Below are 12791 nucleotides of genomic sequence, written 5' to 3'. Positions count from 1 at the left end.
CGCGAGGCTGGGATAAGAACGAGATGGACATGGTGTGGAAATGCTTTGTACGCAGAAATGCCCGACTGCCCTGGGCACAGGGGAGCGTGGGGCGCCGGCGGATGGGAGCCACTTGGTAAATCGTAGCCACGGGTACCCAGTACCGCTTGGTGCGGGTAAGAGGAGCCGCGGAAACTTTGATCTTTGATATCCGAGGGTACAAACACTTGAGGGACCCAAGGCCTATGTCAGCAGCGGGCTCTGGCCAAAGAGACATGGTCATAGCTTTAAAGAAGGTTGGCCTTGGCGTGACCCGGGATGTGGGGCCGTGACTTGTAAGGCCACTGGTCCTTCCTGAGGCTACAGGGCCCCAGTGAGTGGAACTGGTGGCAGACCTCCAGGAGAATCCACATTCTCCACGATGGGCCCCTCTTGGCCGCATGCGGGATAACAATCCAGATGGCCCTTCGGTCCTCCCAGGCCCAGGCTCCCCAGCCCATGAGCAGGAAATGGAATGGGGAAGAGGGAAGAGTGAGGAGAAGAAGAGTAGGAAACGTTTCCAAAAAAGGAGACAAGCAGGGGCCAGGTGCCAATGTCATAGGCCTGGAGCCTTTAACGTCCTGCTGGTGGGAGCGGCCTTCTGCCAGCCAGACACTGGCACTGACGGGCCTATTTGAAAGATGTTAGAGGCTCCATCCAACCGTGCTTCTTGCTGGTGAGGAGAGAGGCCTGTCAATCTACTTCTTTTTTTTTTTTTTTATAAGATTTTATTTATTTATTTGACAGAGAGAGAGACAGCGAGAACAGGAACACAAGCAGGGGGAGTGGGAGAGGGAGAAGCAGGCTTCCCGTGGAGCAGGGAGCCCGATGCGGGGCTCGATCCCAGGACCCTGGGATCACGACCTGAGCCGAAGGCAGACGCTTAACGACTGAGCCACCCAGGCGCCCCATGTCAATCTACTTCTTCCCGACTTTTTGCAGTGGTTCCTGACTGCCCCTACTAAGCCCATCCATTGAGCTGGGGAGAGAGTGCGGGGCCACCATGCTGGGCTAACCCTTCTCTGCCCCAGCAACCCCTCCCTCGCCGTGGGGCTTGCTAGGTCTAAGCCCATGCTGCTGCTGGGCGGGCCTTCACAGCCTGGGGGGGATCAGGGTCTCCTGGGAGCCCTGATGCAGGTCAAGGCTGCCCAGAGAGGACCTGAGGCTCCAGCGTCCAAGGGCACTGGCCAGACCCTCTGGGGACCCTTGTCTTTTCAGTAGCTCTGTGGCTGCCACCTCCACTTCCTCTGGTGCCATCTGGCAGGCATCTGCCAGGGCCTGGCCGGTCACCAGGACAAAGTCAGCATCAGCCGCCAAGGTGTCCAGGCCCCCTCGAACCAGAGCCTGCAGGGAAGACAGAGGCTGGGTGGGCTCTCCTGCGGAGCTGCCTCAGGGGTCTGCCTCTACCTGCCCGCCCAGGCCAGCCCAGGGCCAGCCCTGAATGCCGCCCATGGCTCTGTCCCCACCCCCACCTCACCTCTTGAATCAGCTGGGCTGTCGCTGGAGTCTGGCACCGAGGACTGCTCTCCTTGGTCCTACGGCTGTGGGTTGCTTCCTCAGGCAGAGACCCTGGGGTGGGGCTCCTCCTCTCCTCAGGCAGGGGAGACTCGGCCCTGGCACGCTGTTCCAAATGCACAAAAGTGAAGACCCCAACAGGGATGCTGGAGCCCACTGGGATCCAGTGAAACTCCAGCTCTTCAGAGGGAGCCTCTGCCAAGACCCACAGAGAGGGGAGGACCCAGGAGTCCGGCCCTTTCTGTTATTAATGGGCAAATTACGGTGGCCCCCTTCCTCTGTATAGAGTTTCTTCCCAGGCTTCTGCCCCATTACCTGGCAAGGGGCAGGAAATGCCTGGGATCTGGTCATTTCTCTCTGGGTCAGCTGTCCTTTTAGCTTTTCCACACAGGATTTGCTGTGGGGTCCTGTGGGCAATACAGAGCAAGGGCAAGAGGGGCTGCTGAGTCCCGCCAGGACCCCTGTGAGCTGAGAGCCTCAGGGCTGTGGAAGGCATCCTAGAGGGGGTACACATGCTGACACCCAACCAAGTCCAGGCCAGGCAGGACCCTGTGTTGTCCCCTGGCCCCTCTACTTGCCCTGGTCTCTGTCCTTGTGGGTCGGGCAGTGGGGTTGGCGGGGGAGGGATCAGGGCCAGAGTTTGACCAGATCTGGTCAAGCTCTTCTTCAGTGTGTCCATGTGTGCTTGTGTGCAGAAGCGTGCGTGCGTGTATTGTGTGTGTGTTGTGTGTGTTATGTGCACACGCATACTCTGGGGAGGGGGGCGAGTGCCCTTGAACTCGGGCATCCTCAGGACACCTGCTGTCACACACAGCGGTCTAGGACCTGCTGGGAGATGGCCAGACCATCTGCTGAAGGGCCCCAGGGCCAAGGGGTCAGTGCGGCCAGGGGCTGTCCTTCGGAGGGGGGGTGCGCAGCAGGTGGGAGTTTCCTGGCACGCCCCTTTCCCACCTCACTCAGTTACCGAGATGGCTCGCTTCTCCTCTGCCTGGATGAGGAGCTGGCCCTGACAACTCTTCCATCCCAGGCCCAGCTGACTCCCATTGTGACAGGCTCCCAAGCCAGATTCCCCAAGGGTAAGGGGAGAGCCAGGCTCCCCAGGCCGCTCTGGGAGGCTCAGCTTCTAGGGCGCACAGAGAAGACTGACCCAGGACCCTTCGGGGTTGGCCAAAGGCTCCTCCTCTGGCAGCAGGCGTCTCTGTCTCTCCAGGGAACTCCCTTTCGTAGTGGATGCTGAAACGGAAGCAAGGCTGGTGAGCCAGAGCAGGCTGCTGGTCCTCCCGCCATCCTGCCCCTCTGTGGCCCCTCAGGGTCTGGCCCCATCATTGGTGTCGTCTTGACTCCAGGGCTGGTGCTCAGCCCGCTCTCTGCCCAGCCAGTCCTGGCCCTCTAAGAGAAAGAAGCCAAATTCGTCCCCTCCTCCTCTCCTTTGCCCAATGGATGTCCTTCCCTCACCCTTTCCACATTCTGTTCATCTTCCGAGGCCCAGCCCCAGCCTCACACCCTCTAGGACACTGGTTCTCAACCTTGGCAGCATACTGGGTCACCTGGGGGGCTTTAAAAACTAGTAGTGGCCGTGTCCCATCCCCAGAATCTGCGGTGAAGCCCCAGGCACTGCAATTTTGGAAGCTCTCTAGATGCTTCTCATGCTCAGCGGAGGCTGAGAAACATTGCTTAGCTCCGTTCTAGGCCTTTCCAGCCCTTGGCGATCAGGACGCCTGCAGTCTCAGGGCACCTGCTCTTTGTGATTATTTGGTCACAGTCACGTCACAGGATACATGTCGCAAGATGACTACAGTCCTTTCAGGGCAGGGCCCAGGTCTGGCGCTTCTGTGTCCCCACCATGGTGACCCAGGGCACAGGGACCCTTCTGGGCCTGCGGGTCTCTGAAAGGAAGGGAGTTTAGGCAGCCCTGGCCCCGGGGGAGTAGCTGCTCATGGGGCATCTGCCCTGTCCTGCCCATTTCTGATGGTGTGTGACAGCCATTCCAGGTCCTCCTATCTAGAACGGAAGCTCTGCTGGGACCTCAGCCCACAGGTGCTGATTTCCGAGAAGCTCTCCCCCCATCCTGCTGTTTTTCATGACACTTATGTAACCGCAGATTATATTTAGTCTACAGCTCAGCATGGGAGAGAGAGGACCCACTCAACAGTGAGATCTCCCTGGAACCCAAATCCAACCGTTAAACTTTAATTTCCCACAGTTTTTTGTAGTAACTCTTCTTGTAGTAACTCTCTCTTCCTAACCTACTACGTTCAATGGGTCCCAGCTCCTAGACCTGCTGCAGAGAAAGAGAGGAACCACAGAGCATTTGTGCCAATGCTGCCCTCTGCTGGCCAAAGGAGTCTCTGCAGTCCAGGCCCGCGTCTTGCATTAAGGTGGATGGATCCCAGAGGACACAAAGGCAAGCAAAAGGCAATGTATACATTTCAGAATGTCCCCCTCCCAAGAGCCTGGAACCCACTAACCATGTCTTCCCAGCCCTACCCCAGGGCCCCTACATCCAAAGCTGGCAGTTGCTGCCACTACCTGGAAAACACCTGCCTGTTGCTATGGTTGCTGTTGCCATAGGCGATGTTGGCGTTGGCATTGTTGGTATTGGCATGAGCAAGAGGGTTGGTGCTTGGATCTTGAGGGAAATCCTCCAAGAAGACAGGCGATTCCAGCTCTTCCATCTCTATCTCAGCAAACTGGAGGGGTCTCTGGTTGGCCATGACAGGGGGCAGGGAGTTGGTCCTTTCCAGGAAGTTGTCCACCTGGCCAAAGAGGCCTCCAGTCCTCTAGGGGCAAGGAGGAGAGAGTAAGGGCTGAGAGCAGTGACGGGGGGATGGGAACTGAGAGTGCCTGGGGACTGCCATCCTGGCATGACGTACTGGGAACAAGTGATATATTAGAAGACAAATCCTGTAAGGCCAGAGGAGAATGGACTGGGCTATAAGGTCAGAGAAGAGATCACGATCTCCCTCTTCAGAGAGTTCTCAATTGAATAGGGTAGACAGGACGCAACTAAGGAACTACACCGGAGACACAGACATCCAGATAGAGAAATACGTTGTCATGGAAAGAGCACCGGATCGGGAGTCTGGAGAACTGGTTCTAGTCCCACGTCTAAAACTAACTTGCTAAGTGATATTGGATATCTCCTATCATCTCTTTGGGTCACCATTTCCTCAGGGGAAAACCCAAAGGCATTCACCACTAGGTGGTCATTAAGGACCCTTTAGTTTTACAGTGTCATAAAAAACACTAGACAGAGCTAAAGACTGAGGACCAGTTAACTGGAAGCAGGCGGGGCATTTGGTATTGAAGGGATTCCAGGAGATGAATGTCAACTAGGGCTTTGGGGGAGATGAGGACAGGAGTGAGGCTTGGTAGAGGAAGGGAAGAGAGTATGTGTCATATTTGACAACTCCAGCAGCTTGGGTCCAGTAGGATTCTGAGTCCCAAGAGATGTGGGCGATGGGTGTCTTCAGTTTCCAAATTCCCCTCCTGTATGGCTGGCTCCTGGCCCTTGTATCTATGGGATGTTGCTGCTCCCCGTGCCTAGAACACACGAGGTGGTCACAGTCTTCACTTACCCGGAATATCCCTTCCTCCATCGCAGCCTCCACCATGGCTCTCTCCAGCTCCTCTTCCGCTGTCAGGTCTCCTGAGATGGTGCGGCGGATCTCTGGGGCTGCCTCTTCCTCAATGGTCCGCAGTCCGGCCTGGGGACAGAAAACACAGTGACCCCTCCAGTCTAGTGGGGGAGACCAGACTGCTTCCCATGGCCTCACTCATTTCTAGCCCCAGCTCCAGCCCCACTCTCTCCTGGACATTCAATGACCCAGGGCTCCATGAGGCCCTGCTCTGACCTCTGGGATGGTCCAAACCCTAATGGCTCCCAAGGAATCTTCTCTCAACCTCATGGGTGATCTCACACCCTCCCAGGCCTCCAGGTGGAAAAATCTTTTTACTCAGTACAGTCTTCTAGACAAATGATCTCTTTTGATTGAACATGTCATTCATATAATTTTTTGAGTTGATCAAAGCAATGGGACGACTGCATCATTTCTGTGGCATTCCTGTCCAAGATATGTACCCTAAATCTATCATGAAGAAACAGCACATGAACTCAAACTGAAGGATATCCTGGCAATCTTCAAAAGTGTCAAGGTCATGTCAAGGAAAGACTGGGGAACTGTTCTGGATGGAAGAGTCAAAAGAGATATAGAAACTAACTATGTGTGATTCTGGATTGGATCCTTTTACTATAAAGGACATTATTAGGACAACTGGTGAAATTGACATGAAGCCTGAGGATCTGATGGTAGTAAAGTCTCAATGTTTTTTGTTTTTGTTTTTGTTTTTAAAGATTTTATTTATTCATTTGACAGAGAGAGAGAGAGAGAGCACAAGTATGCAGAGTGGCAGGCAGAGGTAGAGGGAGAAGCAGGCTCTCCGCTGAGCAGGGAGCCAGACGTGGGGCTCGATCCCAGGACCCCAGGATCATGACCTGAGCCAAAGGCAGCCACTTAACCGACTAAGCCACCCAGGCACCCCCAGAAGTCTCAATGTTAATTTCCTGATTCTGGTGGTTGCATTGTGATTATGTAGGAGCATTATGGAGGAGAATGCCCTTGTTGCCTATGAAAATGTTCTGGGTTGATGGAACATTATGTTGGGAATTACTCTTAAATGGTTCAGAAAAAAAGGTGTTTGTATTATACATGCAACTTTTAAAATTGTGAGATTGTTTTAAAGTAAAAATTGCAATTGAAATAAGTTTTTGAGCACATAGCTCAAATGCATGTATATTTTTGAATTTGTAAATTGTGTGCATTATGATTAACACCAAAAAATAGAAATAAAAAACAGATGAGATGAAACAAAGTTTTAAATTTCTTTGTGCACCAGTGGATCATTTTAATCACTCAAATTTCTCTTTTGAACAAATCCCATTTCTTTTGGTCCTATCATCCAGAGATGGAGGAGCTCTGGCTCTTCTCCTCACTCACCCTGGCTCCCTCCTTCCCTCTGTGCCTCCATCACTGGCCTTCAAAGCCATGAAGAGGGAGCTGGAGCCTGGAGACCTGGCTCAGTGGAGTCCCTTGGAGTTCAGGTTGAGCTTACCTGGATCTGTATAGTGTCCTTCTTGGGCCGATACCCATAATACTCTTCCTGGCGCTTCATGAACTTCCGGAAGTGCTCCTGGATGAGAAATGTGGCGTAGAACTTCCCTACAGTCACCTCATCATCTGCAGAGGAGTCAACAAGGGATGTCCTGAAGGTGGGTAAAAATCTGAACTGGGTTCATAGTGGGAGCCAGGGGTAGCCAGGACCGGGCCATTCAGGACATTCCTCTCCTTGCTGACTTGGACAGTGGGCAGTTTCCATCCTAAGTCTAGTGCCTGCCCTGATGGCCACCATGGGGTCTATCCAGGTATTTACAAAGGGTCTGGGCTATTCTCAGATTCTCATAGGGCTTCCTGGAGAAGTTCCTTGTTCCTTCTCCTCAGCTGCTTCTGGACTCTGGTCTCCCAAAGCAGCACCCACCTCCTATTGGAGGAATGACCTGGTCCAGGAGCTTCATGCTGGTTCTCTTCCAGATCTTCTTGATGATGGCCCTCAGCTCCTCATTGGCCTGCTCAAAGTTACCTGGGGGCAAGGGACAGGCAGAGGCGGTCTAAAGTCACCCAGCCCAAGTCAATGGCACTTGACAAAGCCACCTAGGATTCTCTGAACACCTCACTCAACAAATGTTGGCTGAGGTTTTGTTTGTTTGTTTGTTTTGTTGGTTGGTTTTGGCAGCTGCTGTGCTGAGCACTGACCATGGGGGGAGGGCATCACCATCCCCCTGGGGTAGCCCAACCCTTGGGTCATGTATTCACGTCCCACAAGCCTTGACGTGTTCAGAGTGGCTGGTTTTGAAGGCTGTCTGTCATCTCCTGCTCTTCTCCCTTTCCCCTCAAAAGCCCTCAAATCCCCATGCCCTATGGTCTTCCCAAGGACCCCCAGGCAGCCTTCCTGCTGCCCTAACTTGGTTTCTCCAATTCTTGACTCTTGGCCTTCCTCTCCTTGCCTTCCTGAGGAAACCTTCCCTGGGGCTGTCTCAGATGCTGACAGAGGTCCTGATGGCCTTCGGGGATGGCTCTGGTAGAGCTGAGCCCTAAGTGAGGGCTCAGGAACAATACCAAGACCCCCACCCTGACTCCTTTCCCTGCTCCCACCACGTCTGCCTTCCTGGAACGGGGGGACCTGCGGGGTTAGTGGAACTGTGTGTGGACTGCCTGTCCAGTGCAACCTGAGGAGCTTCTCTGCTCCCGCCCAGAGCCAGACCTCAGGTGGCCCTCCCCTCTGTGCTAACGCTGCCATTTCTCTGGCCCCATTCAGACATAGCTGTGTGGGAACAGATCCTTAGTGACCTTTGCCCTGTAGAGAATTTTCCAGCTCTCTCGAAGCCCTGAAAGGCATGAGAATGTTGTGGTCATGGTCTGGGGTCCTCCTTCTACTTTTTCCCATGGCTATTGGTTCCAACCTTTAGCTCTGAGAATCTGGTAGAATCTGTACCAGAAAACTCATCCTCTGAGAGAAGGGAGGGGGCTGCACACCAGAAAACCCTCACCTTCCGTCTTGATCTTGAGTGCCGTGCGGACCAGAGCGAAGAGTGTGGCATTGAAGGTGACCGTGCCATCGCTGTTCAAGGGCATGTTCATACCCACCAGCCGCTGTGAGGGGAGGGGCAGGGGCTGGCTGCTGAGTTGGGACGAGGCCAGGCTTGGCAGGCCATCCCAGCCTGGTCTGTGGACCGGGAGGGGATGGGACATGAAGCCTGGGGGTGTGGGTGATTCAGGACACCCTTCACGAGAGAATGGAAAGATGAGTTGGGGGACACTGTTGAGACTTGAGATCCTCAGGGAGGGATTTGGGGACCCAAGAGATGACTGCTCTAAAATGACTCATCCAATCAGGCCCTCCCTCACCAGCTTCCCTGTCCCAAGGTACCTGAGCCTCTCCTTTCCCAAAAGCCACCCCCCCCGGCAGCACTGGTTACCTTACATGCCACCCGGTGGGGGCAGAACTTCCCGAAGCCCAGAGGGGGCTGGATCCGTCTCAGCAGAGTCACCACATCCAAGTGTTTGATTCTGCCCCTGCAGGAGGACACACAGACTTGTATCCCTGCAACCCCACCCAGAACCACCCTCCCTGCTCAGAGAACAGGCCAAGGAGAAGAGAGCCAGGCCACGGGGGAACACTTCCTATTTTCCAAGGAGGTAAAAGCTGAGCTCACTCTTTAAAGAAGAAACAATGTTTGGGTTCACTATTGCCCACCACCAGGAATGGGCTGTTCTTTTTTGGGCAAATGTCCTTTTGAGAGCAGAATTCCCTCAGATGTGGGATCTCCAGGTCTAGAATTTGGACTTCATTTTCCCCATGGCAGAGCCTTCCTTGGGTTCTGTTTGAGCTGACTGGGGGGCTCTTGGGTTATATTAACAGAAGTAGAGACTGTGGATCATTGGAGGTAGAAGCTCACTTCCAGGGACTGGTAGAGAGCTGGAGAGCTGCATCATAGATTGTTGTAAGGATTAAATGAGTTAATGAATGCAGTGGCTAGCACAGTGCCTGACGCCTGGGCAACATTCATCAAATATGAGCTTGTTACCTTTTTAGAAAGAATGTAAAGCAGTAGTGCTTCTCAAGGTTTAACATGCATACAAATGCCCTGAGGATGAGGCTAATAACGCAGTGTCTGATTCAGTCAGTCTGGGGTGGGGCGGGGGGCTCTGCATTTTAATCAAGCTAGCACACTGTTGGTCAGTGGACTACAACTCTGACTAGCCAGGGCCTGCTGAGGTGCTGAGTTCCCTGCTCCTGGATGTGTCCAAGCAAAAGCTGGATGATCATTTCCCAGTGAAGTCAAGGGGTTTTCTGCCCTGGGAGGCTGTGGGATCCCTCCAACCCTAAGAAACTCCAATTTTCTGATCTGGAACCTCAGATAATGGAGGGAGAAGAAGCCCACTCATTCTTATGAAACTGGAGAGTGACTACATATAGGACACCAGGATGGGGTCTAGGATGGAAGGGGGGACAGTTGAGGGACGGCCCCGCACAAAGCCTACAGACTGGACTCACTTCGCCTCTGGGTCATACTCTGCCCAAATGGCCTTGAACTCATCCAGGTGATGAGGGCCCAGGATGGACCAGTCCCGTGTGAGGTAGTCAAAGTTGTCCATGATGACAGCAACAAAGAGGTTGATGATCTATAAGAGGAGAACCGAGGGCTCCCAGCATGGAAAAGCGGGTGATAATGGGGATAGGGATGGGGGCTGGGAGGTGTCCACTGGGTAAGGGGGCCAGAGCTCCTTCCTCCCTGGGCCCTTCCTTGCAGCCCTTCTGAATGACCTACACCCCCCACACAAGTAACCTGTCACACCTTTCGCTCCTGCATGGGCAGTATCCTCTGACGGGGATCTTAGGGCTCATCCCTGAAAACCCAGCTCAAGCTCTTCCAATCTCAGCCTCTTGCCCCCAGCCCAGAGAGGTGATCCCCCTCAGTGTCCTCACGGAACCATGCCCCATCACTGCTCTTGCCTTGTCTGTGTATACCTGGTGTCCCTTTGAACGGCAAGATTTGCTTACACATGGATTCCCCAGGGACCCAGTGAGCTCCTTCAGGGCCAGACTGGGTGTTGGCATGTTTCTGCCCTTTGCACTGAGCCCAGGGGCACACAGATGCTCACACAACAGTTTTGACCGAATATAGGAAAGAAGAAAGAGTGAAGGAGCGACAGTCCCATGGACACCGCTGGATCTTTGCCTTCCACATGTAACAGACAGCAACCCCGGGGTCTGGGAACAATCTGCGCTCTGCTTCTAACCCCATTAGGGACCTCCTCTGGGACCCTGTTTCCAGAGCCTCATCCCCCACACGGTGGGGCAACTTTCTCTTTGGAGGAATAGGAAGGGGCAAGTGGCTTTATTGGGAGCCCCTATCTATTTAGGACAGAGCCCCATTAGATTCTTCTGATTACTAATTGCGAATCAAAAAAGGTAAAACTTTTTAGCAACCCCTCCGGAGCATGATAAAGCTCTCAGAAAATCAAGTCACGCCCAGGATATGCGGAACAAGGGGCCGTCTAACCAGAGTCTCCTGGGTCCTGGGTCCCCAAGGCCCACCCCTGAGGGACAGAAGCTGACTGGCGGGGCAGGCCCCTCTCCTGGCGCCTCACCAGGAAAGCACAGAGCATGTAGAAGCTGATGAAGTAGTAGTAGGCGAAGTTGGTGCCGCACGTGGACTCCTCACCCGGGGCATAATCCGACTCAGGGTCACACAACTTGCCGTAGCTGCAGGCCAGCAGAATCTCCTGCCATGCCTCTCCTGTCGCACACCTGGAAGAGACAGGATCCTACTGGTGGGGCAAGGTCACAGGCCACGGAGGCCCCACCGCTCCTGTGAAGGGACCTTTGCCCCGTCTCCTGCTTCGGCGGGATGACAGCCGGGGGGGCCAGGCCATACTCCACTCAGGACCAGCTACGTCATCTCTGGGGCCCAGTGCAAAATGAAGATGTGGGGCCACTTGTCCAAAACGGGTTTAAAAAATGGCATTGGTTGTGCAGTGGGGAGCTCAGCTGACTTCTAGAAGCGATTAACCATTTCAAGACGGGGACGGCAGAGCCTCAGCGGGTCCGGGCGCAGGGCGCTCTGTAGCCACACGGGCCCCGGGGCCAGGAGGCCGGGGCCCTGCCTCTGGGGCAGAGTAGAGCAAAGCGAAGGCCAAGGGCAGGGGGTGGGGAGGGGGAGGGGGCAGCAGGAGCCTCGCACCTGAAAAGCAGTAGCACAGCTTGTGGAAAGGTCTGGAAGTTGTTGTTGCGGTTTACTTGGGTCCCGTCCACCATGGCGATCTTACCAAACATCTGCAAATCACAAAAGGCTCCCACCTTGGGACCTAGATCACAGCCTCCCCTCAGTCCAGGCCCCACTATCCTCTCCCACCTCACCTCCTCCCCTCTTTCACCCCTACCTCCTCCAAGTCCCCTTCACCGCAGGCCACAGCAGACCGGGAGTCAAATTAATCGGATTATTTTCAAGGTTGGGTGAAGTTCTTCCCATCAAGCCAAGGGGAAGCAGGAGGGCAGACGGCTTTTCCCAGCTCAAGCCAACTTAGGGACTCCATGTGGGGAACGGGGGGAGACGGCTCGCCAGAGGGTAGACTGAGGCCACCTGAGGCCCTTGTCATGTGGCCCCTGCTGTCCACCCGCATGCCAAGGCTCCTCCTGGGTGGCTCCCAGCCCACCAGTCCTGCGGCCGCTGGGGATAAGGTGCCCAGCGTCCTTCCTCAGTCCTGTGTCTGACACCTTGGTGGCCAGGAGGGAAGAGGCAGGGAGGGTGGAGGGTCCAGCCTCCACGATGATTAGGACTCTCTTGAGGGCCCCCAGAAGCCCCCTGTCACGTGGCCGAGATCCCTCCTTTGACCTGGGCCCCCCTGTCTCTCACCTGCATGCCGATGACCGCGTAGATGAAGAAGAGCATGACGATGAGCAGAGCCACATAGGGCAGGGCCTGGCGGTGAGGAGGGAGGGTCAGTGCGCAGGGCTCGGCACACCTGCTTGGCAGCCGGTCCCCTCCCTGAGCTCACTGTGCACCCCGTGGCCACCCCGGGGCTCTACCCTGGGCTAACCGGACGTCCCCGACAGCCTCTCTGGGTCCTCCGTGCCGACCTGGCCTGGACCCTGGTCAGGAGGGCTGGGCAGGCACACCTGGAAGGACTTGATGAAGGTCCACAGTAGAGTGCGCACTCCCTCCGCCCGGCTCAGCAGCTTGATCAGCCTCATGACCCGGAACAGGCGAAAGAAGGCGCTGGAGATGCGGGCACTCTCGTCTGGATCCTGCGGGCCAGCAGCCCCAGAGGTCAGTCTGGAGGTGGCACCTCAGAGGGGTAGGGAGCAGGCGGGGTGGGAGGGACAATGTGTGTGTGCCGGGGAGATGCCCATGGCAGAGAGAAGCTCCAGCCCCACCTCATGACCCCTGCTGGGCACTAAGTGCCCGATCCTCCTCAGGCTCAGGGCTCTGGGCTTATTGGGCAAAAAGGAGGGATGTGGGCCAAGCAGAACGCTAAGCCCGTTCTCAGGACAGGCAGCAGGAACTGGGCCCTGGGCCCAGTGAGGCTGCAGCCAGGCCCAATGCCTGTCCTTCTGGGGCCTCCTACCTCATCTCACCTCGTCCTCAAGTTGCCACTGAGCGGAGGACACTTTCAGTGCAGTTTCCCTAGAGTGTGGGT

At 55.2% G+C, this 12791-nt stretch overlaps 1 protein-coding gene across 3 annotated transcripts in view; it reads right to left on the bottom strand.

Annotated features, from left to right (window-relative positions):
* Positions 1–857: 857 nt before the first annotated feature.
* The window catches only part of CACNA1S (calcium voltage-gated channel subunit alpha1 S), a 68551-nt gene continuing 56617 nt past the window's right edge, over positions 858–12791 (bottom strand). For 2 of the 3 annotated variants that reach the window (XM_035010360.1, XM_035010363.1), the window contains 15 exons: positions 12271–12399; positions 12008–12073; positions 11336–11427; positions 10743–10902; positions 9646–9773; positions 8567–8663; positions 8138–8240; positions 7069–7170; positions 6646–6770; positions 5112–5240; positions 4063–4313; positions 2681–2766; positions 1849–1940; positions 1496–1639; positions 858–1362 (listed from right to left, as the gene is read on the bottom strand). In XM_035010360.1, coding sequence (XP_034866251.1) covers positions 1111–1362; positions 1496–1639; positions 1849–1940; positions 2681–2766; positions 4063–4313; positions 5112–5240; positions 6646–6770; positions 7069–7170; positions 8138–8240; positions 8567–8663; positions 9646–9773; positions 10743–10902; positions 11336–11427; positions 12008–12073; positions 12271–12399 — 1956 coding nt within the window. In that variant the 3' untranslated portion in view covers positions 858–1110. The remainder of the gene's footprint in view (positions 1363–1495; positions 1640–1848; positions 1941–2680; positions 2767–4062; positions 4314–5111; positions 5241–6645; positions 6771–7068; positions 7171–8137; positions 8241–8566; positions 8664–9645; positions 9774–10742; positions 10903–11335; positions 11428–12007; positions 12074–12270; positions 12400–12791) is intronic. The other variant, XM_035010361.1, reaches the window with a different exon arrangement.

The sequence above is a fragment of the Mirounga leonina genome, unplaced genomic scaffold (assembly GCF_011800145.1).
Source record: "Mirounga leonina isolate KUSES-001 unplaced genomic scaffold, KU_Mleo_1.0 Mir_154, whole genome shotgun sequence".
NCBI classification, from domain to species: Eukaryota; Metazoa; Chordata; class Mammalia; order Carnivora; family Phocidae; genus Mirounga; species Mirounga leonina.
The sequence above is the reverse complement of the archived record's forward strand: the minus strand, read 5'-3'. Positions and strand labels throughout refer to the sequence as shown.